The sequence below is a fragment of the Colias philodice genome, chromosome 11, assembly GCF_061535455.1.
Source record: "Colias philodice isolate Cphi_HAF_F1 chromosome 11, ilColPhil1 Martin Lab GWU primary, whole genome shotgun sequence".
NCBI lineage: Eukaryota > Metazoa > Arthropoda > Insecta > Lepidoptera > Pieridae > Colias > Colias philodice.
Genome location: NC_143096.1, coordinates 6,441,039 through 6,468,476, shown reverse-complemented (window position 1 = coordinate 6,468,476; position 27,438 = coordinate 6,441,039). Strand labels below are relative to the sequence as shown.

At 32.6% G+C, this 27,438-nt stretch overlaps 7 protein-coding genes across 10 annotated transcripts in view; 4 read left to right on the top strand and 3 right to left on the bottom strand.

The window, feature by feature from the left end:
* Nucleotides 1–27,438, bottom strand: part of dib (Cytochrome P450 302a1, mitochondrial) — a 114,616-nt gene that overhangs the window by 10,938 nt on the left and 76,240 nt on the right. The window lies entirely within an intron of this gene.
* Nucleotides 283–1,470, top strand: LOC149484649 (uncharacterized). Its single transcript, XM_089700374.1, has 2 exons — nucleotides 283–877; nucleotides 965–1,470. Exons 1-2 carry the CDS (start codon nucleotides 657–659, stop codon nucleotides 1,326–1,328), a joined length of 585 nt encoding a protein of 194 aa, XP_089556500.1. The 5' UTR covers nucleotides 283–656; the 3' UTR covers nucleotides 1,329–1,470.
* eIF3g1 (eukaryotic translation initiation factor 3 subunit g1) lies at nucleotides 2,057–4,489 on the bottom strand. 2 transcript variants are annotated; one of them, XM_089700952.1, is made up of 6 exons: nucleotides 4,443–4,489; nucleotides 3,964–4,152; nucleotides 3,662–3,826; nucleotides 3,127–3,250; nucleotides 2,475–2,692; nucleotides 2,057–2,252 (listed from the first exon to the last, which is right to left on the bottom strand). In XM_089700952.1, exons 2-6 carry the CDS (start codon nucleotides 4,150–4,152, stop codon nucleotides 2,109–2,111), a joined length of 840 nt encoding a protein of 279 aa, XP_089557078.1. In that variant the 5' UTR covers nucleotides 4,443–4,489; the 3' UTR covers nucleotides 2,057–2,108. The 2 variants fall into 2 exon arrangements, with proteins under 2 accessions (XP_089557078.1, XP_089557077.1); XM_089700951.1 differs by lacking the exon at nucleotides 4,443–4,489 and adding an exon at nucleotides 4,290–4,435.
* yrt (erythrocyte membrane protein band 4.1-like yurt) lies at nucleotides 4,795–8,530 on the top strand. Of its 3 annotated transcripts, XM_089700858.1 has the most exons (3): nucleotides 4,795–5,076; nucleotides 6,696–6,808; nucleotides 6,939–8,530. In XM_089700858.1, exons 2-3 carry the CDS (start codon nucleotides 6,802–6,804, stop codon nucleotides 8,222–8,224), a joined length of 1,293 nt encoding a protein of 430 aa, XP_089556984.1. In that variant the 5' UTR covers nucleotides 4,795–5,076; nucleotides 6,696–6,801; the 3' UTR covers nucleotides 8,225–8,530. The 3 variants fall into 3 exon arrangements, with proteins under 3 accessions (XP_089556984.1, XP_089556982.1, XP_089556983.1); XM_089700856.1 differs by having other exon boundaries at nucleotides 4,796–5,076; nucleotides 6,696–8,530; XM_089700857.1 differs by lacking the exon at nucleotides 4,795–5,076 and adding an exon at nucleotides 5,136–5,478 and having other exon boundaries at nucleotides 6,696–8,530.
* Nucleotides 12,119–22,725, top strand: LOC149484645 (adenylate kinase 7-like). The gene is made up of 16 exons (XM_089700373.1): nucleotides 12,119–12,377; nucleotides 12,659–12,814; nucleotides 12,884–13,029; nucleotides 13,153–13,280; nucleotides 13,435–13,587; nucleotides 14,102–14,183; nucleotides 14,261–14,347; nucleotides 14,420–14,578; nucleotides 15,056–15,175; nucleotides 15,406–15,593; nucleotides 15,774–15,865; nucleotides 15,935–16,045; nucleotides 16,114–16,395; nucleotides 16,766–16,893; nucleotides 17,244–17,402; nucleotides 22,519–22,725. Exons 1-16 carry the CDS (start codon nucleotides 12,131–12,133, stop codon nucleotides 22,723–22,725), a joined length of 2,445 nt encoding a protein of 814 aa, XP_089556499.1. The 5' UTR covers nucleotides 12,119–12,130.
* Nucleotides 17,523–22,337, bottom strand: LOC149484646 (uncharacterized). The gene has a single exon (XM_089700855.1). The coding sequence runs from the start codon at nucleotides 21,980–21,982 to the stop codon at nucleotides 21,122–21,124; it is 861 nt and encodes a 286-aa protein (XP_089556981.1). The 5' UTR covers nucleotides 21,983–22,337; the 3' UTR covers nucleotides 17,523–21,121.
* Nucleotides 23,009–27,437, top strand: ppk23 (amiloride-sensitive sodium channel pickpocket 23). The gene is made up of 11 exons (XM_089700932.1): nucleotides 23,009–23,558; nucleotides 23,636–23,733; nucleotides 23,845–23,947; nucleotides 24,022–24,199; nucleotides 24,346–24,491; nucleotides 24,662–24,761; nucleotides 24,835–25,111; nucleotides 25,316–25,454; nucleotides 25,538–25,644; nucleotides 26,384–26,567; nucleotides 27,065–27,437. Exons 1-11 carry the CDS (start codon nucleotides 23,341–23,343, stop codon nucleotides 27,174–27,176), a joined length of 1,662 nt encoding a protein of 553 aa, XP_089557058.1. The 5' UTR covers nucleotides 23,009–23,340; the 3' UTR covers nucleotides 27,177–27,437.

The following is a 27,438-nucleotide window of genomic DNA, read 5'->3' as shown; positions in this document are numbered from 1 at the left end:
AACTTTAATACACTCATTTGAATGCTGCGTCAAAAAATGCGGCTGACAGTATACTGGATTGCGTTCCGTTTTAAATCGTAACCAGTATAACTGGCTATAAAGGAACGGCTTCACAGTATACTGATAACTGAATTGACGTCACACCTACAGTGGTCGCAGTGCATATCGGAAGACACCCACAGTTGTCTGTTGTACTGTATTTTATGTAGTCTACATATCTATGCGTACTATAAAACTGTAGTCTATGGGCGCACCGCGTAATGTCAAAACTCATTATCTCAAATCTAATTGTCAATTTGTCACCTTTCTCAATTGACTATTAAATTAAAATATTAAATAATGTAATGAAATTTAAGTTTTTAACCCAAAAATTCCATTAAAAATGTGATTTAATTTCGATACAAATAAGTGTTGAATGTGCAATTTACTATAAAAATATTTGCTGATAAAACTCTTTATTATATGTTAACCTTTGAAAACTATTTGCAACATATATATATCTTACATTAAAATTATAAATGTGCACTGTGACCGTCATTTATCAGAATCTATAACACTTGCCAAATAATGTGCAAGTACGTAACGTAATTACTTTGCGTTGTGTTGAAGTCCCGAGTACATAGAATAACAGATACACGGGTATTATTGTTAAAATCATGGAGATTTTTGAGAGAATTTATCGCCAGATTATGCGAAAAGTGAATGACCTCCCGGTAACTATTACTAAAACAGTGGATATCGTCAATAAATCTGTAAACAATCTGAGAGTTCCTCCACTGACAAGGGACAATGTACTTTTCTATTATTTGCCTTTGCAAGGGATTGTTAGTTACACAACTTTGTCTGTTAGTGTTATGAATCCACATTTAATGGTCAGGTATGTAGTTATAGAATAAAATATGGTCTTCCATTTTATCATTACGTACCGGTATAATTTCATCATAAAATCAAATTTGTGTTTCAGGTTGTTTCCTCGGAGAGATATAACAGATGTATTATTTTTATCAGCCGGAGGAGGTGCTGGCCTTTGGCTGTGGGCGAGACCACACATAGCTGCTGCTACACCAGCTAGGCGTTTTTCATGGGCCTTTTTAGGTGGTTGTCTTTGGCCTCTTGGATCAATATTCCTATGGGCGATTTTAAAAAGTTCTATTGGACAAAGACCAATTATGGGGACGGTACTTGGAATCACTACAGGAGCAATGCTTACAAATATAGCAGTAGACTATTTCCATTATGTAGAACTCATGTTCTGTGGAGAAGTTCGTTTACCGGATGATCCATATAGCCCTAATAGTGATGATGAAAAATATGATATTGATCTTTAAAACAAGAACTTTTATAGTATTATTTTATCACAATTATTGTGTAGCACTCCACTCTCTAAGATAAATTTTATTTATGTGCAAATGTAGTTTTGACTCTTGTTATAAATCATGTTTGTTTATATCTGGTAGAGCTTGACTGTTTGCTTAACCCATTGACCACCGTAAGCCCCGATCGGGGCGCGACACAATAGATTTCTATTGTGTCTGTGATTCCGAGGACTGATGGATTAATAGCTTTTAATACATTTTAAGAAAATATATGTAAAAATTGGTCTCTAGTCTGTGTATGAATTAAATATATTGGAAAGATTTGTATGTTATATTATGAACCCAAAACTTTGTATTTCTTAGATCTTATCATTTTTTGAAGTGAAAACTTCTTTAGCGGCGTTGAGCACTCTTTCTGTAATAGGTATAAAATCTTAAACTCGCGTCAGGAGTCAGGACACGTGACCTGATCGAAAAAGCGTAAGATGGATACCATTCCAAAATATCAAACATGCTCAACGTTAATTATCAAGTTTTCACTTCTGCCAGCACTCCCGGTGTGCAACCCATCTTTTTTTTATTACCTTTCAAGCATTGATCAATAATAATAAAACAATTATTTTTCTGTAGGAGAATATAAATACCAAGAAGGAAACCTAAATTTTTCATGCAAAATGAGTTTTAAAAGATCTTTATTTATTATTAAACATAAAATGTGAGAAGAGAAATAAAACAATTAATTTTTTAAATGAATGTTTAATATGCTGGATTACAAAAATACATAGACAATGTTTAGTTATTTTGTGGGGGTTTAGACCACTCCACATTCAGAATCAAGTGATCATAACCATGTCCATTAAGGGTTTGAATAGCTTTCGCAGCATCAGCTTTAAATCTGAAATGGACATAGGCGAATCCTTTGCAAAGTCCAGTGCTCTGAAATAAAAACAAATATGATTATACCCATAGATTTATCTAAATAAAAAAAGAGCTTTCTAAACTTAATTTAAAAGGAAAACTGGCAGTTTTTTGTTCAAAAACTTTCTTAAAATTCAACAAGCACTACAATTCTATTGTTAACTTTAATAACGGGTAAGTATGTCAAATATGAACCGTTATACTAATGACACAAGACTAAACATTGTATAGAGGATATACCTTTTCCTTAGCGAGATACAGCTTATGCACTGGACCGAACCCTTTGACAAGGTCGTCAAGATCAGCTTCAACAGCAAAGTTACTCAGGTTAGAGATACGAATGGCCGCAACATCATCACCACGTCTCGCACCGGGTGGCTCGCGACCGGTTCCACGGTTAGCACCTTCACGCAAGTTGGGAGCAACATATTTGTTTGACGATGCGGCTGCTTTCGCCTCTGAGAAAGTAAATCAAAACCAATTAAAAAAAAAAGACAGGTTGCACTCCGGGAGTGCCGGCAGAAGTGAAAACTTGATTATTAACGTTGAGCATGTTTGATATCCATCCGTCTTACGCTTTTTCGGTCAGGTCACGTGTCCTGACGCGAGTTTAAGATTTTATACCCAACGCCGCTAAAGAAGTTTTCACTTCAAAAATTCATCTATCCTATAATATGAATTGTTGTTGTTTATTAGGTTCAGATACTTAATTCACATTGATCAAATTTTATATAAATACAATAATCACAATACAAAACTACGTAAGGGAAAGAAATTATGCAACTTCCTACTTCAAAACAAATTTCAATATACAAACTATCTGTGCTCAATCATTGCTATATTAAAAAAGAAAATCTGAATATTACAGGAACTTTTTTTATTATTAACATACCTGCTGCTTTAGCGGCTTCATTAGCCTTAGTTTGGGCAAGCTGAGTGTGCTTGAATGGACAACTTGAAGTCCAATGTTCTCCTTGACAGGTACGGCATTTGAATATAACACTGCTTGTTGGTGGCTGAAATTAATTAAAATTAAAGAAGCATATACTAAAGAAACATTTTTTAATGTTCAGAATATTTTTGATTGCATGTTAGAATACAAAGATTTGCAGGGTTACATTAACTTCCTCATTGTTTTAGGATACAATAAGATTTGACCTGCTAACCTAATTAAAAAAATGTAAGTATTGTATTCATGTACATTTACATTACAAGTATGTAAATTGACCTTAGGGAATGCAATTTTATATTGCAATCAATACTAAATTGTTGAAGATTAAATTTTATCTGTGTATTTTGTTTAAAAAATGTAAATATTTGAATTGATGTAATGATAAAATTGGTTATTAATCGTATAAGCATATTATTTTAAAGCTTAAACTGTATAACTTACAATTTATGTAATATTTATTAATATTATTGCATACCTTCAATCCATCTAATTCACCATCATCAGGTCGTTGAGCCTCTTCCTTGCTACTTATGAATTGCATAAAAACATCTTCAGAAACATTAGTTGTTGCTGGATTGGGACCAGGTTTATCATTTGCAGAGTCACCAAACTTACTCCATGTTTTACGCTTAGCAACACTCTAAAAGATAATTATATAAAAATTATTATTATAAAGCAAATAAAGTATAATTTTCGCTATTATAATAAATATATCTACAAAATGATTCATAAAATAATCTGATTGCAATGCAAAATTATCGAAAAATAATAGTGTACCTTGGAAACTACACGCTTCTCTATTTTGTAAGTGCGTACTATTTTGACTTTTTTGTTGTCATTATCGTATTTGTATTCAGTCACAATTTTTAAGCCATTTTCAACGACTTCGGAGGGTGGCGGAAGAGCACCTTGATCAATCTCAACTTCATCAGCCCAAGAAGACTGTATTTCATCGGCAACCGGCATCTGTAAATCAAACCCAAATATAACACTCACTAAAACAATGTATTAGTGTACGACTTTTAGCAAAATTATCGTAACGAAATATTATGAATAATGAATAGATATAGAATGAACTGTCGATTTGTCAAACATAACCTCACTTTTAGTTTAAAAATAAAGATGTAATATTTTTGATAGATGTATTCGCAATATTTAAGAATATTTATATTATTTGTTAATTATTAGAAATGTTAAATTGAATTAAATGCCGTGAAAAAACAAAAAATACAAATACTATCAAATTTAACACTAGCCTTCAATACTTTGAGTCATAGAGAATAGAGCAGAAAAGATAGATAATACATTATACCTCCATTATACAATTATACATTTTGATTTTTGATCTGAGGTAACAGATAAAAAATGTTTTTTACTCTATATTTTCCAGTCTCCATAGAGCTAGAAATATATTTAATATATAGACAAACAAATAGAACCACAAGAACTATCTTCTATCTCATATTAGCAATATAATCACATATTAAATTTGTTATTATATATATAATAAGTAAAGTATACAATACAGAGCAAAAGTAGTAATACTATAATTTATAGATTAAATTATGTAACGTATCTTATCGAATAGTAATCAAAGATACTAGAGTTAAAAATAATAAAAAGGAAATGGCGAGTGGCGACGTCTATGGCTGATTAGCTACTTGATTACTTGATAGTTGATAGTTCGAACCACAGAGAAAAATAACTTTAATCGAACATTTAAGTGTAAAACAGTAATAAAAACAGGTTTTGTGAATTTTATATTCAGTGCGGATGAGATTTACAATCAATTTACAATGAATAAATAACAATTTAAAATAAAGTTATCTTTTGTGCTGTGACTTTGAATATGTGAAACTGATGTGTGTTGAATTCGATGCTCTATTTTCGGTATGTATTTCTATGAATATTAGCCAATTAATCTATGACCTTATCATAAACAGTTATATTTACATTTGGAAAGGATAAAGATGTATCACAACCACTACTTTTATGAAGAGAATAATTTCAAATACAAGCATAAACTTAATTAATATTTGACGTACCCAAGTATGGGTATATTATCACAAGTTATTAATTGAAATGTTTTGTTGATTAAAAAGTTTGTGTGCTCATTACATACAGTAAAAATACCTTGATCCATGTGAAATATGCATGGAAACTTATTAAAAAAGTAGTTGACAAATATTTTGTGTACATCTTACTAAAACTCATTAAACAGATGCAGATAATACATGTAAAAAAGTGAAGTGTACTGATATGTAACACTGGTTGATTTTCATTTTGGAACAAGTAAGTTCTGTAGAAGGGCAGGTTCCTTAACCATTACAGCTGCAGTAAAACATTCCTAGGAGACATTCTATAACTTATTAAGATACCTATTCTGAACTGCATTCATCCTGTATAATAGATGCACCATTCATTCTTTTGATTTTTCATAGTTATTAAAATAATGTCTATTAAAATAATAGATTCTGCTAAAATTATGAAACAGAAGAGGAAAAATAATTGATGATAAAATAAAAAACATTTACGCAAAATGCAATATACCTAAGCTAATGAAATAGCTGGTGATAGTGATAGTGTTAAAGATTAAGAGCTTTAAAGTATAAAGAATTGAAAAAAATTAACTGATTACATGATAGTTAAAATGTTATTATAAACTTATCTTCATATTATTTTACAAAATGGCATATGGCTTGTATTATATATCACATCTGTTCGGTCAGAGTGGAGTGATTACATTACATGACTACATTGTTAGTGTAGAAAGAAATGTTGTTTCAACCTGAACAATAATAATTACTAATTGAAACAACAGATAAAAAATGCTATCGAAGCTATCCTACCCCTCCTATTACTACTACTAGGCTGGTGTAATAACTAAGTGAGTCTTGCTCTCCTGACAATAGGAGCCTCCATTTCAATCAATCCTATGCTATCTCTTGTCAGTTTTTAATCTGCAGTCTTTGACAATTTCATCTTTCCAGCGTTACATCTGTCTTTCATTCTTCTTTTTATGTTAGTGTTAGATCTCACAGCCGTGCATCTATACTATAATATAATAAAGCTGTAGAGTTTGTTTGAACCCAATAATCTCAGGAAATACTGGTCCGATTTGAAAAAAAATATTTTGGTGTTAGATAGCCCATTTATCGAGGAAGGCTATATCATTACACAAAGACCAATAGGAGCAGAGCACTGCGGGTAGAAACGCAGGGCACAGCTAGTTATTAGTATAGTTTTATTGATTAAGATTTGTGCGCCTGAGGATTGGACATCAGTATTTTATGTAGCATAAAATCCTCCTAAAATGAAGGCTTCTATGTTTACCTATAAAGGAGATAGTACTGGTCTAAAATAGCGTGATTGATTCCGAGAAAAGGATTGTATTGTCTTAAGTAACCTAGACTAGACTTATGTCATGAAATGAAATGAAACTTAGTTATTGTAGTAGTAATAATTAATATTACTCCTTAAAATTTAAATAGAATTTATTATTGTTACAGGTACATCATCAAACATGTTAAGATTTCTGAGTCGAAAAGGCCGATCGTCTAGCCAGACACGCAAGAAACAAAGTCAAAAATCATCAGCAAATAAAAATTTGATTCAATGCAAGGTAATGTTACTTGATGATACTGATTTAACTATAAATCTTACCAAAAAAGCTAGTGCTGCTGATTTGTATGAACAAGTGTTTTACTCTCTGGATTTAATAGAAAAAGACTATTTTGGATTACAATTCACAGATACTAATAATGTGCAACATTGGCTGGATCCAACAAAAACCATTAAAAAGCAAGTGAAAATTGGACCACCCTACACATTGAGGTTAAAAGTTAAATTTTATTCATCCGAACCTAACAATCTCAGAGAAGAATTGACAAGATATCAATTTTTCTTACAATTGAAAAAAGACATTTTAGAGAGCAAGTTGGAATGTCCACATACAACAGCTGTAGAGTTGGCAGCTCTAGCATTACAGTCAGAATTGGGAGATTATGATGAAACGGTTCACACTCCAGCCACAGTGTCGGAATTCCGTTTCGTGCCCAACCAAACTGAGGAGATGGAAATTGAAATATTGGAAGAGTATAAAAAATATAAAGGTCTTACACCTGCACAAGCTGAAGTAAACTATCTTAATAAAGTTAAGTGGCTTGAAATGTATGGTGTGGACATGCACATAGTTCTGGGAAAAGATGGTTGCGAATATCATTTAGGGTTAACACCGACAGGCATACTTGTTTTTGAAGGTCCTCAAAAAATTGGATTGTTCTTTTGGCCGAAAATAACAAAATTAAATTTCAAAAAGAAGAAGTTGACCTTAGTGGTAGTGGAAGATGATGACCAAGGGCGTGAGCAAGAACATACATTCGTGTTTCGCCTTCATAACGAAAAAGCTTGCAAACATCTTTGGAAGTGTGCTGTTCAATACCACACATTCTTCCGCTTACGTGCTCCAGTTAAAGGCCCATCGGCTAGGCAAAACTTCTTTAGGATGGGATCAAGATTTCAATATTCAGGAAAAACTGAATACCAAACAACTCAACAAAATCGTGCTCGTCGAACTGTTCAATTTGAAAGACGACCGAGCCAACGTTTTGCTCGCAGGCAAAGTCATGTTTTACGAGAACGAGAAAAACAGATTGTTACCGCTAAACCTGAAAGTACTCCACAGACTGAAACTACTGAAACAGCACCAAGTACTTCTGTTGAGGAAACTTCAACGAAAGACACGAATGATACTCCTGATATAACAACAACCGAAACTGCCCTTGAACCTTTAACTAGAAAAGATAGTGCCAAATCGCAAAAGTCCACAGACGAAAAAGAAGAAAACATAGATGAAAAAAACCCCGAGGTTGAACCTTGGTTATATACATTAGTTTTTAGGCACTGCCGAAGTTTAGATTTAAAAACTTCTGCAAGTTTCCAGAAAACCGCCAACCCGATTTGGATACGTCCCGCGATCTCTTTTACATTTGAGTCTGTTGCGAATGACAAACAATCCAAGATAGATATACCTACTTAACATAACATTTAACTATAAATTATAACTTCAATTGTAAATATTAATTCATGGAAATAGAGTATATTTATATGTATGTATTATAATAGGGATCTCAGCCCTAAAGCTTAGTTCAGAATTGAGGTAAAAATAAAAATTCATAAACCTATGTAAGTACTGTAATTAAGACCTTTGATTGTTTTTTTATTAATTATTTTGAAAATGAATTATTGTACTTACTATTAAGAATTATGGCCTAATTACCTGATAAAAAACAATACTCATAATACCTGTTAACGGCGTATAAATTAATATTCTTTGAATCACAATGCAGGACTCGCGTAAACTCTGCTCTTTTACGCATATCCAATTGGTTTAATGCTAATAATTTACTATTAAATACAAAAAAAACAAATTGTGTAGAATTTATCCTCCCAAATGTAAAAAAGGTGAAAAGGAATATTATTTTAAACGGGGAGGTATTAAACCCTGTGGAATCGACTGTTTTTCTTGGTTTGACATTGGATGAGAAGCTTCAATGGGGGGCCCATGTCACCACCACCGCTGCTAAGCTCAGCTCAGCTGCATATGCAGTTAGAAGAATAAGGCATCTCACCGATGAAGAAACGGCTAGATTGGTTTACTTTAGCTACTTTCATAGCATAATGTCCTATGGAATTCTGCTATGGGGCAGGGCTGCAGATATAGAAACTATATTTATATTACAGAAAAGAGCCATACGCTCTGTATATAATTTGCGTGCTCGAGACTCACTAAGAGATCTCTTTAAGAATACTGGTATCCTTACTGTACCGTCGCAGTATATATTTAATAATATTTTATATGTACATAATAACGCTTACTTACACACAAAAGTAGGAGATAGACATTGTTATGACACAAGAAACAGAAATAAAATTGAAATGCCATTATTCCGGCTAGCTAAAGTTAAAAATTCATTTATGGGCCAAGGTATACGCTTTTACAACAGAATTCCTCATAATATTAAAGAGTTTAGTAGTTCTAAATTTAAATCTTATATAAAAAATGTACTTGTCAAGAGAGCCTATTACAGTATTAAGGAATATATGGAAGATAAAAACCCATGGAGGGTTGTCGCGTAAAAACCACAGGACAGTTCTTTGGCATATTATGATATTACATATTATGTAATTTGTAAAATTGTAAATCTGACATGATTAAAAAGAGCAACTATGGAGTTTCTTGCCGATTCTTCTCCGTAGATACTGCTTTCCGAATCGGTGGTAAATGTTAAAAATATGTACTTAACGACGTTTCAAAAGTGCTTCTAGAAGAAGTCTAATTGAATAAATAAATGTTTGAGTTTGAGTTTGAGTTTGAGTTTGAGGATTACTAAAATATTCGCTACAGCATCGAATATGACGTCAAATCGAACGGAGGTTAGTCACACTTACTTTATCATCATCGAAGTTCTGTAATAAGGACAGTGTGTTGAAAGTATTTCTCGAACAGTATCGAAAAAAAGCTCAAGTTTTTTTTGTCTTCATTTTAACGCGGACGCGTGGGTGAACTGAAGGTTCACCCTGGTAGCGACATGCGCAAGGGCGTCCCCCGCCACGGGGATCTCGAACCTCGGCTTGAGCTGTCGCTTGAGTGGAGGAGGCCGGAAGGGCCCTAGTCGGACGGGACTCAAGCTAGTGAAGTCAGATTTTTAACCAACAAATCGTCACTAGTCCCTGGTGGAAAGTTTACTTCTATTCAGTAGTGAAAATATTAAACGAACCCTACAAAATGGGTACTCCGCGTAACAGTTGTGCCTGATTTTTATTGAAATTAATGGTGCAATTATTAATAACATTACGGTAATGGACTTTTTTCTATGAGATATAGATTATAGAGAGATGTGTTTGTTTGCTACCCAAAGCCCATAAACATTGAATAAGTTATTGAAGTAAATTTTGAAATTTCTAAACTACAGTTTTGGAATAAGTTTTATCCGTTTTTTAAATGGGTGCAAGATTTATATAATATTTAATAGTGTAGCTTTATATATTATAATAATAGTTTTATTATAAAAGTCATGAAATCTATTTCATTAAATTTATATTTTAAACTTCTTTATTAAAAATGTTGCATACATTTTTTACTGTATTTAATTCATCATATTGACGATAATATTGCCAATGACTTATTATTGTTCAAATTTAAGACTGTCGTTCAAATGTACGAAATTTTCTGGAGCATAGAGGTACTTGAGGATCTTATCGTATTGTATTTTTGAAGTCTATAAAGTAGCTGAGAAACTCGCGATGCAGATTATCACGAGTTTATCAAATTTTTTATCAAGAAAATTCTGGTCAAACCATGTCAAGCCGTTCAGTGTTCACATAGACACAATCCTTTTAAGTATTCAGCCAGAGCAATGTATATTCCGCAATACAGAAGTAGTTAAAATGCAAAAAAATATACCTAAATAATAAATTGCCCTTTAGGTATTGATGTGCGAATATAATAAAATCTTTACGATGCTCAAAATATATTGTCTCTCGTGTCCAATAAATATTTGACGCATCAATGAATAATGTTTACCTTACAAAAGACCAATGATAAATCATTCCATTAAAGTTAAGTGATAATATTGCATCATTCATTCCAATTGTATACTTTGTACTTAAAGTTTTTAAATTAGTATTAACGAAGCCGTCCTTTTAACATATCTAAGTTTAAATATTAATAATTAAAGACAATAAATATTAGTACAATGTGGACAACAGTATTAAACATAATTCGAATAATTTCGGTGCCATAGCAAATAAATGCTAAACTTTGTATTTATACAATACAAACACATCTCACATGGATTTTGGTAGAAATATAATGAAATTTAGAAAAAACGTGATTATTTAATATTTTAATATATGACTTCTATTATAACGATTTTATACAATGATTGTAGTTTAGCTTTACAATGTAAAAATAAAGTTTTAAAACGGTAAACATACAATATGTTTTAAATTACGAATATATTATTATTATCTGTACTTAAATATTTTACTTAAAAATTATAATGGTGCTTAAAATTTATTTTATAAATATACATACATAAATACATGTTTATATTGCCATGACAAGGTACTCTAATTAGGAAACAATTTATATGCATTCATTTATACGAATCCAATTAGTGTACTTAGGCTAGCAAGCCAGTATATAAATAATTGTATTGTTGTTGCTTGTATGCTTTCGTATAAGAGCGTATTCACATGGTTTCCATGCGTTTATGTTGGCCATGCCATCGCGTGTGAATACATATTTTTTTTTAAATAATTACGTCATTACAATACATGTAAGCTTTATTAATTAGATGTAAGAATCATTAAATTTGTTTTCTACTTAGGTAAAATGAAATTCTTATTATTGTACTTGTATTTTATAACTAAAATTTTAAATTGTTTTTTAACAATATATTTGATCAAATAAAATTTCGAATTAATGCATCTTGTTTCATTCAATTACTAGCCCATATGAATATGTATATGGAGGTTTAATTGATATAAGCTAATTGTAGAGAGTAACCATTGTTCGCACAACACGAAACACTATATTGAGAAATTCTGATTGGGAAAGACAAAAGAAGTAGTTTATCACGGTTTGCTCCAGTCTTCCTTTGCTGAGGTGTATGTGCATGATCAGATTATTTCTCATAATCGCAAAACATATTATCTACAAATTAAAGAAAAAAAATAACATAAAAATACGCAAAAATCTACATTATATTCATATTCATTAGCTAGGAGCAGCTAGGAGGATATATTATTTTATATCCTATGTCGGCATGTCTGTGGCATGTCGGACACAGCTTTTCATTTGTCATATTGTCAAAACATTTCGTATAAAAAAATTGTCAATTTGTATGTCAACAAAAATAACTGAACCATCGAGTCTGAGATGAAAAGGTCAATGGATAAAATATCTTCGGAGAAATCGACATCTGAAACAGATGTTTTGTTTTCATTTAAACGTTATTTCATGAATAACGTAGATTCCTATCAAGGGGAATACATACTAAAGGAAGTCTCGAAAGTATTGGAGAAAAATGCGACGGAATCAGTTAAACAAAGTTCCCAAACAGTTTTTGGGGAAGAGGTGGACATAGCGCTAGCACCACCACCAGAACAATTCTATGAAATCATAGGTAAAAAAAAGCTCTAATTGTTCTGCTTTTTCTCTATCGTATCCCATAAAAAGATCGCTATAATGCAACATAAAAATATTTTGGTATTTAGCTCTTAGAACTATTTATCATAATATCTGTTTCTGAAAATTCAACGCTCCACGGTCTATGAAGTGAATGAATGTATGTACCTATATTGATTCCTAATATTAGGAACCTTTAACCGACTTATCTATCACAGAATAAATATAAATAGCATGCTTTCGATATTTGAAATCAGAACCCTAAAAATTGTTCGTCAGGTACCGTTACCGATTCAAAGATCAAGGCTGTTGATAATGTCGCACGCATCGTATCAAAATCGGAATGTTTGCCGATCATGCTAACCTGTGGGACGCTTATATTGGATATCAGCTATGATAGGGATGAACTCTCTTATGTTATGGATTTTTTGAAGCGTTAGTATGATGCACCACTTTTTTATATCGTCTTGTATTTTTTTTAGATTTTATCATTGCACTTTTTAGTTCTGAAAGATTTATTAGAAAAGCAAGCTGGTGTACAAGCTCCAACCGGTAGTGATGACGACGGTGGCGCGGGAGAGTCCAAAAAACGTTATTTGATACTGATATCTACTGTGATGACTTGGGCTCTCACTAAACCATTGGATCCGGTAAAGTTACTGTTAATTTTGTGCTAAAAATAGTCTATCCTTGATATAAGTAGGTATAGTTGTAGGTACATACTTATTTTGTTTGTAATTGATAAAATAAAAAAACCTCCATTTATCTCCCAGGACACTCCAGATATGCCATTTATAGAGTCTGATTTTCGCAAAAGAAAAACTCATCCTAATTATAAAATGCATTATGATATTGAAAATGAAGTTATTGGAATTGCAAGAAAATATAAAAGTCAAATAGGGTATGATTTTAAAAGTATAATTTACAATTAAATAGATGTAGACAACTTGGAATTTAATTTGCATTCTAGAAATTATTTATCTGAGCATTATCTATGTCGTAACTGCTATAAGTTTAATTATTTCATAATTTTATGTGAGTTTGTCGGTCTTTAGTGCAATAGTGATCGGTACGGGGGTTACGTATGGTGGCCGGGAGGACGTGCTTTTCTATTGGTTCCAGAAAGCATGGGAATGTGAACCATTACTCCCGATTCTGGGACGTGGTGGGAATGTCATACCTCTTATTAATGCACAAGATTTAGCTCAGTAAGTATTTACAACATACATGGATATAATGATCTAATAGGTAATTTTATATCGAATACAAATCTAATCAAAATTGGAAGAAGTTTTATGGCTTTGTCGTCTTCAAATGACGGCCATGATTAGATTAAAAACACAATGGTATAATAAGCTTTACCTACTTATTCATTCATGAATTTTTACATACCTAATGCTAATCACTGTGAGTAATAGTGCATATTTTACTCAAAGAACAATAGAATGTTCATAGTGTCGTGCAGAAAACCATTGAAGTGGGTAGATTAGGTACTTTTAACTTTTTATACATCACGAGAGTTCGGACTTAAATTAATTATTGATAAGGAAAACATTATCAATATAGTTATCTATTTTAGCGTTTTATTGTTTGGATACGTTTATTAGTATTAAGATCAGTTTTCATGCAAAACAGGTTTACCGAAGGTAATAATGGGAGATAATATCGGCGATACATTTATGATAACATTCTAGGTATTTAAGAATGCTTTGTTTTTTCCAGGATAGTATATAATTTAATAACTGACTTCCCAAAGAAGCTGTATATTTTAGCAGTTGAACAAAATGTTACAAAACAAAGAGAGGTATTATACTGTAACCGATTTCTCTATGTTTTTCACTTAAATTCTTATATAACCAATATAAAATGAAATCTTTTTAGATCATCAAACCTCTTGGTCGGATTGCTGGTTCGGGAATGTTTAAATGCATTCCGCCCGAAGATGCATTCTTAATTACCGAGATAGATGTAAGGCTTTCACGTTGTATTTTTCTTCTAATCACCGAAATAATAATAATAACCATTATATATTATTTATAGCAACGAATATATGATTTAGTAAATCTAAATTTAAGTATGGAACCGACGTTCATTGTTGAGACAATGGGATTACAATGGACCTCGGAACTCACATTTGCCGAGAATGTGCCCGCTCTTATGAAGCAATTCAAAAAGGAGAGAGGATTAAAGCCATTCAAGGTGAATCGAGTCAAAACTTTTCTATTCATACCTACTCATCTTCATTCATATTCAATCATCATTTATGATTATGAATATACAATGTTTTTAAACTACCACCAATTAGGAATGTCGCTTAAAGTGAGAAGAATTTTCTATTTGGTTAAAAATTAAAATAAAGACATTTTAAGTTTGAAAAATCAGATGTTTTGCGCGAAGTGACAGTAGTACCTACCTACCCACCTCAACGCTTTGCTTATGAGGCGTGCAATACATCTTACCAGAAAGTAGAAAAAGCAATAATTTATTCAAAAAAATAAACATATATATATATATACACCTTAGGTAGGCTCTATTATATATCTATACATTATTTTAATCTTATTTTAATAGAGGAAATAGTGTAGAATATAATATAGGTAGGTACTTGTGGTAGGCACTTATGGTATTTATAGTTACTGACTAGGTACCTATATAATTTATTCTTAATGTGTGTAGGTTATCGTGTATGGACCTCCAATTGTTGGAAAAACAACACTATCGAAGCTTATTTGTGAAGCTTATGGATTGGTTTATATTTCTCCAGAAACTGTAGTCGAAGATATTATAAAAGATTTAGTAAGTTTCTGTTCTTACGTAGGTACTGCTTATCGTCTCTAGGTAAGTACATACCTTAAAACCAGTGTGTTTAAGTATTTTTTACCTGAACAGCTAGTTGTTACAATAATTCTGTGCAACCCCGTATATTTGTAAATATATCGGCCAATCACTAACTACTTAAATATAAATTAACTGGCCGATTAAATAAACAAAATCGCAATTGAAATCGAGACAAGCAAATCTTATAGACATGGCGAGTTCACCACTGGGAGGTGGGTGAGACAGCGGATCTTGTGATGCCAACTGGTGAAGAGGAGGAACCAGTGGCTGATGATGATGATGACGCCGGTGAAGAAGAAGGTGCTCAAGAGACCGCGCGACAGACCCTCGCTATGCTGCAGACCGGACGAATGCTTAGTGATGAAGAACTTTTGGGGTTTCTTATTTGTAACTTTTTATAGCTAGATTTGTCTAAGTATGTTTATATTTAGTAGTGTAGTAATCCTTGGTATATAACAAGTATATAACACATTCATTAGTATGTAGTTTCTTTTTTTTCATAGGATGATTATGAAAAAGTGTTAAAGACGTGATAGTTTAATTAAAATGATTTCAGATATTTACGTCAAAGAATGCTTAATCGTGAAGCTCTTAATAGGGGTTGGGTTCTCGATGGTTTTCCAACAACATTAGCGCAATGTTCAATTTGTAAGTTTATTTTAAAACACGTAGGTATAATTTAATCCCTGTCATAATTTTTGGTAATGTTCGTTATAGTATTTGATAAAGGTGAAGACCAAGACTCTGAGGCGGGCGAAGAGACAGAAGAGGAGCCATTTGACGAAGACGTAGATTTGTATAGCAATGTATTGAAAAAGCTCTTGCCAGGTAAACTATAACCGCTCTGAGTCATAGCCGGCGTTGCACAAAAAGCTCTTATTGTTCCTAATTTACAGATATCGTTGTGTCTTTGGAAGCAACTGACGATTTTATCTGTGATAAAGCGATGCGCCAGCCAGACGGTGACTCACGGCTGGATGAAGAAACGGTTCTTAAACGCCTCAGTGAATTCCGCATGAACGACGGTCGTGACGTTTCTCCTCTGAATTTCTTTGACGAATTAGACATACATCCACTTATTGTGCCGGTGAAAGAACACGCCGATTATTCTATGAATGGCGCGTACGCTGCCGTTGCTCTGAGAATGGGACGTCCATGCCGATATGGGAAACTTATTGGTTAGCTTTTCACTAGGTATATACTATATATGCAACTTTCACTGATAAAACAAAACATGTATTAGAAACTAACTGATTTTGATTCTATTTTTTTTGTTAGTTAGATGAACCCATCTTTGTGCATAGATATTAAAGTGTATTCGAGATTTCATTAAACCTTGACTCATTCTTAAATGAATAATTAGTTAATTAAAAGATAAATTAATCGATTTTAGGCAATTTTATCGAAATGTACCTAATAGCCGTGTAAAACGTAAATTGTATTACACAAATCTACTTACATAATAATAAGATTTATTAATCTTATGTAACTAAGTAGATAATGCGTCTCGATAAAAATTAGGATAAAACAATAAAATCTTTCATACAGCCTTAATTGAAGCGGCAGAGAAAAAAGAGAAAAAGGAATTAGAAACACTTCGTACGAAAGAAGCAAAGGCATTATTGGAACTTGAAAAAAAGATGCAAGAAGAACGTGAAGATAAAATGGAATATTGGGTAGGTGTAGTTGTGCTGTGCTCTACATAATATGCACTCAGCACTACTTACCAAGGAACTATGCCAATGATATCATAAGTAAAAAGGTTGTAGGTTTCAAGCGCTCCGAGACCGGTACGTCCAAAATGTGGCTAATTAGCCACCAATTTGCTTCACTTGTCTCTTTTTCCCTCATGATAGTTGAATCATGCCACTCTCTCTATCGTGTCTGCGTTTGTGTGATTTTTTGAAGATTGAAAGTTGTGTTGGTAACCTATCTACACCGTTTTACTTATGATATCATTGGACTATGCCATCACTCCAGCTATGAGTATTTTGAATTTTATTAAAGGATAAATATTTGACCGTAGTCTGAGTTATACGGCTTAATGCAAGAGGAGGAAGAAGCTGCACTGGCTGCTTCAAGCGAGCCGATGCGAAACTATCTTATCAATCATATATTCCCAACATTGACTCCGGCACTTTTGGAAGTTGCTAAAATGCGCCCAGATGACCCCATTGACTTTCTGGTATTATATTTCTACAATTATAATTAGAGGACTTTTCCATTAAAGATATATTATTATTTAAAGATATATTATTATTTATTCTGTAACAAATAGTATTACAATTTAACAGTCATTGAGACATCCTTTTAAGCAATAAATGCTTGTGTTAGGACATCTCGCTCTTCCGACAGTACATTATGCTTAAGTGTTACACGAATAACATTTTCTTATATAAAGAGAAATATGTAAAATTTATTTAGATATATGTATTATAGGGAACAGAACGAGTGTATATTTTGTGTGTGTGTGTGTGTGTGTGTGTGTGTGTGTGTGTGAGTGAGTGAGTGTGTGAATGTGCGTGTGTGTATGTGAGAGAGTGTGTGTGTAGTGTGTATATTATATAATATGTTGCTTTTTTTTTTTAATTTATTTTATTTAATTTTAATAAGTCTTCTATTTCCTCATAATTTTTATTTTTTAACCATTTAATTAGTTGCAATTTACACTCCTTCGCTGTTTTAGGGTATATATTTAAGGCTTTATTTATTAAGTTGTATAGGCAAGAAGATTGTTTAGCCTGTTGTCTTCGAGCATATGCGGTTTTAACAAGTACATTGGGAACCACACATGTTTTCCTCCTTCTATTATCAACTTTAGGATCATATTTTAAACTTTTGTGTTGTTTCAGAACAATATTTAATACGTAAAGCTTTCGAACTGTAAGAACATCACACACTGAATATAATTCTTGAGTCGGAAATCTATAAGGTTTAAAATGGATAACCTTAAGTAAAGATCTTTGTGCCCTCTCAAGATCTAGAAATTTTGTTTTGGTAGCCCCTCCCCATACCGTAATACAATATGTAAGCACCGATTGAACAAGTGACACATATACAATTTTCAGCAAATCTGTAGTTGCGACATGTCTTAGGGTCTTGAAGAACCATACAAACTTTCTAGTCCTTGTCATGAGGAGTTCTAGATGTAGATGCCACGACAAACGTTCGTCTATGATTACTCCGAGATATTTTGTGTTAGATACTTTAGTGATTTGTTGACATGAACAGTTTAATTTATCACGGTTAGGGCAAGAATGAATTTTTATATTAATATTAGGTTGATTTCTAATGTAATTAGCAAAGCAGATGTAGTTGGTTTTGGCTATATTAAGAGTCAAGAGATGCATTTCTAACCATTGTGCGATTTTAGCTAAACCAATTTCAGCACTATTTTGTACTTCTTCCCAATCTCTTCCACAAAATACAACAGCTGTATCGTCTGCATATGAAAACACATATCCATTTGTCAAAGACATATCACATAATGAATTAACGTAAAGCAAAAAGAGGGTTGGTCCCAATACACTCCCCTGCGGAACACCATAAAATACCTTAGAATCATCACTACAATGCTCTGTTATCTTGACCCTTTGTCTACGATCTGTGAGGTAACTCCGAAATAGGTTTAAAGAAGTACCTCGTATACCGATTTGCTCTAGCTTCTGCACAAGGATGGGGATAGAGACACTATCAAATGCTTTTTTTATGTCTAGAAATACAGTTATACATTTGTTTCCTACATCTACTTGATTAACGATTAAAGACGTCAGAGCTGTAACAGCGTCTTCAGTACTTAAACCATGTCTGAAACCAAATTGCGAGCAAGATAGTAAATTAAATTTATGTAGGTAAGAAGTTAAACGGTTATTTAATAATTTCTCTAGAATTTTCGCCATTACTGGGAGGACTGAGATGGGTCTGTAATTATTGGGATCGTCTTTATTCCCACCCTTGTGCACAGGCGTTATTAAGGCCAATTTCAGAGCGTCCGGAAAGACTCCTGTTGTAAAGCAGAGGTTTGTAAGATGAGTCATTATAGGTATAATTATATCCCCGGCCTGCTTTAAAAATTTAGTAGTAATATTATCGTATCCCGGTGCGCTATCTGTTTTAAGACTCATCAACACAGATTTAACCTCATCATCATCAGCCTCCAACAAAACAAAAGATGAACCATGGGAACTCGAAGTTAAATATGTGGCCGAGCTAGGACTATAACTTGGGCGGGATAGAATCTCTACAGCAAGTGATTTTCCAACATTGGCAAAGAAATCATTGACGAGGTTAACACATTTATGAGGGGTTGACTGTATAGATAGTAGCTCAATATTTTTATCATGCAATGTCTTCCGTTGTGTAATATTATTGATGGTTCTCCAGAGCATCTTAGGGTTTCCGGCAGCATTAGCTATTTGTTCTTGTTCATATCTACGCTTTAGCTTTTTAATGAGACTAGTGCAATAATTCCTATAACGTCTGTATGTGATTTGCAATACATGATTTTGTGGGTCAGATCGAAGCTTTATTTGTAAATAATTTCTATTGCGAATACATCGTAATACCCCTTGAGTCATCCACGGTTTCAAAATACGTTGCACATTCGGAATAATTTTTACCAAAGTATTGTCAATTATATGTTTTTGTAATAAATTTATTAATTTTTGAGCCAAAATATTAGCATCAACACATAAAAATAAATCATTAATGTTAGAGTTTTGAAGGCTTTTTAATGCATTGTCATAATCCAAAAAACTTCTATATTTGTTTTTACATTTTATTTTATTAGATAATTTTTTTATTTTTAGAAAAATTGTATAATGATCCGAAGTACTTGTTTTTATCACCGCAATAGAAGCTTTATTTTTAGGATCAATTTTCAACATAAAATGATCGAGACAGTTCTTATCTCTCGTGGGTATTATGTGTCCCGGAAGTAAACCATGTGTTGATAACATATTTAAATATCTAAGTCTATTTGTTTTATCATGAAAACTTTCATTAACTTTGTGAATTAAATTAATATTTATGTCTCCAGTCAAAATAATTTGTTTGCAGTTTTTTATGGATTCTAAGTGAAGACTCAATGAATTAATAAAAATTTCAGCATTAATATTAGACGGTGACCGATAGATTCCGATCAAAATGAATTCCTTAAAACTGATTTGTATACAAGATGCCTGTGAAATATTAATTTCTTTTACATTTACCGAATGGATACTTTTTACATATGCTGTTACACCATCACAGTGGTTTATGTGTTGACTCGTATTATATGAGGTATAGTTATTTAATATGGGTAAAGATTTGTTGCTGTCCAGCCAGCACTCACTAAGAATAATAAAGTCAGGCAAGATTTGTAGTTGTACAAGATTCAATTTAAAGTCTTCAAAATTTTTATAAATACTACGAATATTTTGACATACTATGGTAAGATCGGATTTTTGTATTTTGTACAAAGTTATAAAATCGTGGGTAGTACATTCCTTAGATTCCGCAATATTTATATTATCTAATTCATGCAAAGTATTAAGTGAACTATCCATAGTCTATAATAAAATGTTTGAATTCATTTAAAGTATGCATTACATTTTTAAGTTTTATATAATTATTAGTATATTTTAATAGTGTAAGGAGTGCATTTTTAGTGTATGTATAAATTGAAGTTGAAAGTGTAATATAGTCCATTACAAATATATAGTGAGATAGTATGTTGACAATATATATGTTGAGTTTTTGTATTAGATTAAGTTGAGTACTAATGAAAATTGTTCTGTTCTCTTTACATGTAATAGTAGTAAAATAAAAATTGTTTAACGTTAATACTGACTTATAACAATAGTTTATACAATATAAATAGAAGTTAAATAAACAAAAAATATAGTATTTTGGCTTCTTATATAGTCATTTATCCTGCATGAGAGTTTGAATTTTGGATTCATTTTTTATAATTAATATAGGTGAATTATCAGTTTTTCTTACATATATTCTTCCAAATGCAGTCCAACAGAACTTATAATCCTTTGACTTACTTAGATCCCGCGCGAGAAAGTACAAGCGGGCAGCTTTAGCTGTCAATTGCTCACTGACGTATACCGGGGAGTATTCTTCAGTTCTAAATCCTAAGTGTTTTGCACATAGTTTTTCCTTATTTTTTATATTAAATTGTTTCACCATTCTTAAAAGTTCAGTTTTTTTAATGGTAGACGAAAGCTCAGCAACAACAGGGGTTTTATTTATGTCTCGTTTACTCTGAATTCTATATATATCCTTGATATCGTTCCTATCGATATTACAACCTATGTTCTTCGATAAGCATAAAACCATGTTCAATAAGTCTTCCTTAGTTTCTTTCATATTTTTAGGTACATTTTTAATTTCGATGTTCGTCTTACGTGTTTCTCGTTGCATATCCTCAATTTTGTCCTCTAGAATGGTAATATAATTTCTATCTTTTTTAGATTGCACTTCTAACTGTTCAATTTTTTGTTTTAACTCTTCATTCTGAGACGCTAGGAACGACATAGAACTTTCTATGTTAGAATTTGTAGTTTTAATTTCTACGAGAGTATTATGAATCTTACTAATTTCCGTTTGTTGCTGCACCAACATAGCCTTTATTTCGTTTCGAAAAGAGTCAAAATCGTGCTCGCAGTCAAGTTCTCTGCCCCGTTTATTACGTTGTGTAATAAAATAAGTCGGTGGAGTGCGCACAAGTTGATCGGGAATATTAGTTTCCGACAAAGATTTGTCTTGTTTATCCATATTAATTACTAGGCGCTAAGAATTTTATAGGAGGTTTTATTTTTAGCTCGACACGCCCACTTTGATGCTTCCAATAGCAATTATTCAGTGCAGACTGTTGGGTGCACTTTCATTTGATTTGATAAAGTTTAGACAAATGAGATTTACGGTACCTCTTGAGTGGCCAATTTTTTTCAAAAGTACCAGGGCAGCAGCACTACTGAGGAGATTGCTATTTTTTCTTCAAAGGCGTACAACGAACCTCTTCAAAAGTTATGCACTCCTATTTTCGTACTTGAATTAAATCACTTTTATAACAACAATTAATTAATTAAAACAACCGCGCAAACGTGTACATCTAACGACGGTCCGAGGGGAAGAGCCACTTTAAGATTGGTTAAAAATCTAGTTCATTATAAGTAGTAAAAAAAGACCTATACTTAATTCAGTTATCCTTCTGCCCCTTACCAGATTGTGAATTAGAGGACGTTTATAAATCCTTTAATGACTATAAGTTAATCATTGTCCCAGATAATTATAATTTACATTTGTTGTAGGCGGAGCATTTATTTAAGCTTAATCCAACCGGCAAGATGCTAGAGCCAGGTTACAATTTGAAAGCAGAAATGTTACTTGGTAAAATTAAGATTTTGGATGATGCATTGAAAGAATTGGATATAAAGATCGACCCGCTACTACCACCTGAAGCCGCTGTCGAAGAAACGCCTAAGAAACATAATATTAATAGCATGAGTGCTCTATGAATTTGAAACTAGATGTATTAAAAATATTATAAAATAAAACCTGTTATTATTGTTATTCAATAGAGTTTTCATTTAGATCTGGAAATATGTAGGTACTTACAATTATAAAAGCTATTTAATATTGAAAATAAAATAAAATATTAAATTTATATATGTAGTTATATAATATATTCGTCCATGGTTATATTAAACTTTAGTTATAGGGAGTGAGGATATTGTGGTTTTATAGCAGCTAGTCTTTTTTCGTTGCTCTTTAAAAATGTTGAACTATTATAGATTTAATGAAATTACTGAACACAACACTAATTATTTTACTAAACGAAATTTAAGTATAATGTGCTGGGCTCGATAGATATTATACAATTATAATGATTGTCCTGAATGGACGGGTCACTTTAATATTGTGATGTTATCTAGTCTCGCGTGACCTATGAAATTTGTTTTCATGCAATCACGTATTTGTTAATGACGGACAAACAGTGGATGTTATGATACTTTTCCATTTTAATATGAAATGTAAAAACAATGTGCTTTTTATGCTACTAAATCCATTTTAAAACCAAAAAAGGAGTTAAGAATTTCAAGAAAATGTAGTGATAGATAAAATCAATCATAATGAAGATACACCCGCAACCTGTTTCAAAGAGTCAACGTAAAGGCCTCAGAAATAGGAAAAATTGGTTCACAGAACCAGATATTAAACAGAGTCAGGATGACGGTATGCTTTCATTGTTCGCCACAAGTTTACGTCATCAGACCACAGAATTTTTCAACAACTCTACTTTGCATGGCGTCCGATATATAGCTGAAAAGGAACGACCGTTTTGTGAAAAGTAAGTGATACAAGTATCCTTACATCTACAAAACAACGATAGGATTAGATAATGCAATAGTGGTGATTTTTTCACAGATTTATGTGGTTTAGTTTTACTGCTATTGGTGCAGTAGCAACTTGCATAATCATCGTGAGCTTATGGGAAAAATTTCAAACGAATCCTACTATAACAGGTATGGTTGTATGTGTAGTAGTTAGGCATAAATATTTTCAGATACTTATAGTGTAGTACTGTAGTAGCTAAAATAGTAAGCATCTTGTCTAATATAACGTAATTTTCAAAGGGTTAGATACAGATTTCCATAATTGGGATGTGCCTTTTCCTGCAGTCACAATATGTGATAGGAATCCTATTGACGAAGAACTATTAGCAGAATACATTAATACGTGAGTAAAGTAGTGAGTGTAATAGTTAAATGAAGTGGTTTTCTAAGATTTTTTTCCTATAAACTTTTTTCTAGAATATGGGGTTCAGAACCACCGGCAAAAGCAGAAGAGATGTTAAAATGGTTATCTACACTGAGTTATCAGTCAATCGCAGCACGAGCCTCTGAATTTGTTAAGGATCCAGAACTTGTTGGCAAAACTGATACCGATGCATCTATACCGGCTCTTAATCCTAAAGAAGCTGTTTTTAGTGTCTGTATTCTATATTTTTTTTTTGTTATTTACGAAGAAATAATAGTTAACTACGAAACTAAAATATAATTCTGAAGAAATGATTGATTTGGGTATTTATTGTATACAATGTACCATGTAATAATTGCTTAGGGTTTATGTTACAGATTGTACGACATTGCGAAAATGCATTCTATGATTGTGAATGGAAGGGGGACTCTGAAGAGTGTTGCGATTTAGTGGCTCCTGTTTTTACCGAAATGGGTTTTTGTTACGCTTTCAATTCTAAACATGCAGAAAAGTCATGGCCATGGTAGTTGAAGTACTTACTTATAACTTTTATTGATTTGATTTGTAAATTTGTCACCGTCATCTGGATTAATAAGCCATTAATTGAAGAGCCTATGATTTAATTTAATGACTGATTAAGCTTTTGAAGAAGATTAGATGCCTATATCGATATTTCATATTCTCTTTCTACAGGCAAACCCAAACAGATCAATTTTCTGAGGCGTTCATTCATGAAACGGATTCCAAATGGTCATTTATGTTTAACTCCTTACGCAACGATTCTACTATTGATGTACGTAATAACATTTTTGAAAACATTTCCAATTTTTCCTGTATAAAATGGTAAATTAAACTTCTGTTTTCAGATCTATATTCATTCTACAGAAGAAATGGCTGGATTGGAACAGAGCATACAGCATTCGTGGGATAGGCGAGTGGAGAAAGTATCGTTTTCAGTAAAACATACATATACGACAGAAGACGCAAGACAGCTATCTGTTCGTCAACGACGTTGTGTTTTTGCGGATGAACAACGCTTGGAAACATCTAATATATATACGTACACGGCTTGCATGAGGCAGTGTCGTATGCAACGCAGTCGCTCGTATTGTAAATGTGTTCCTCATTTCTACCCAACTACTAGTAAGTAATGCATTTTCTTTCATGATTACATATTAACTTATTTGACACTTTGTCCTTAAGCATGAACTCATAATGATCGTTATTTTAAATTCATAAGTTGCTTCATTCTTAGTTCTTACCTAGCATCTCTCATATTGTCAATAAATATATTATGTATAACTCATTCATTTTTAGTTATATCAGATTAGTTGTATTATTTTGCAGAAGGCTATCGACATTGCACTGTGAAAGAATTAGAATGCATATCAAAACACGTGGCTGCCATAACGGATGTGACACGTTGCAATTGTGAATTGGGATGCACTCACACTGTTTATGAAGTAGAAAAGTTGACAGAAATTGAGTAAGATGTTATTATCTAGTTACATATATTTTGTGCAAGTAAGTATTGTATATAATATTCTAATACTTATTATTATTCCGCAGCATAAGCAAAGGCCCAGTAGCAACTAATTCATTGGAAACTGAGTTTGTCTCTTGGCCCATGGTTCGGTATAAACGAGAAGTATTGTTTGGTTGGGTTGATTTATTAGGTAAGCGAAATTTACAATCTAGTGTATAAGCAGGATTGAGAGAGTATTAGGTAGGTATAGGTATATTTATTGGTAGCAATTAGATTAAGCTAACAGTAGCGAGATAATACCATAGCGCAAGGGCTTAACTTTCGCGTTAATCCAATTTGATGCGAAGCTATATTTAATGTAGACCCTCGTAATTACTTATCTATTTGTGGATTCCTCTATGCCTATAAATAATTATGAATACATATTTTATAAGTACAGGTTGCATTTCAATAATAAGGGTGAAAAGTACCTACCTACCTACATACGCCTCATTTTGACTTATTAACTGATTTTAAACGCAATTCATTCATTAGTCTCCCCGTGATCACGCTCTCGGTAAAGTGTTCGAAACGTCGCGTCTAATAATATGTATTATAATAAATAAATCGCGTTTAAATGTATTTAATTTATAAATGTAAAAAATACGATATGTACTTTAAAGCGCGTCACACACGGTGAAGATACTATAATATTTTATGTTAAGATTCTCTAATATAAAACGTTATTATAGTATCTTAAGGTATCCGGTATCAGCGTTCTGACCATCTTTCTTTTTGTCATTGCGTACTAAGACCCCTGTAGAACCGCCATCCTGTTACATATGACCCGAAATAATTAACTTCTTCTTAACATAAAATATTATAGTATCTTCACCGTGTGTGACGCCCTTTATTGTTTTAATTAAAACACCTATAATATATCTGTTTAGTATCATTCGGCGGGATAGCAGGATTATTCCTCGGTTTCTCCCTCCTATCCGGAGTGGAGTTGGTGTACTATTTCACACTACGCGCGTGCTGCGCGGCCGCGCGCGACGCGGACATGTTGCGCACGGAGCGGGCTGAGAGACTCGCACAGCCCAAACCGCCGCATGATCTTAGTCTTGTGCCTTGGTATGTAAATAATGATTAAGTTATTGAAATGAAGTTCCTTATTGTGCGTTGTAAAAGGGGACTACTACACGGAATTAAGACCAAAAGCTGAAACAACACTTTCTGCCATAGTTGAGAGCCGTGCAGTGTGCGCGTTTCTCTGTCTGTCTCTCTCTAATAAAAGTAACTTCGTTCCATCCAGGTGTTCCTTGCTTCCTCCTACACCTCTCATTTTTTATTAACTTTTGAACATTTTTAATGAATTCATTCAAATCCAAATCTTGGGAATATTAAAAAATATGATTCATGTTGTTTTGTATTTATATACGGTGTCAAATACATGGTGTACCTACTACTTTTTACGTATGCGTGTGAAAAACTATAAACTCATTTATGTATGTGCAATCTTTGTTACCGTGTATCAATTAATGTCTGACAAGTTTATTACAATTGAATTTATATGAAATACTTATTGAATACCAAGGATTTTTAATTGATTTCTAATTTTTGTTTAATAGGTGGAAACAACCGCCGCCACCACCGATGCCGAGACCACTTAAAGTTCGTCCAAAGGATATAAAGCCATCGAAATATTCACCTCCGCCGGGTTATACCGAATATCTGCCTTAATTTTTTTTTAATAGTGGATAAAACTGTACATTCAAGTTCTTTGTATGTATAAAACTTATAATATATCGTAGTATATTATTAATAGTCTGTGTAATATATGCATAACCCATACCTAATTTGTATGACTCATATAGTAAATTACAACCTACGACAAATTATTTGTACCTATTTCATAATCTTTAAGATCTTGTTTATTAATGTTTGTCTTTGCTATTAGTGACTGCACTATCACTCTAATTTATAAGGTTTTAATTGTGAAAAA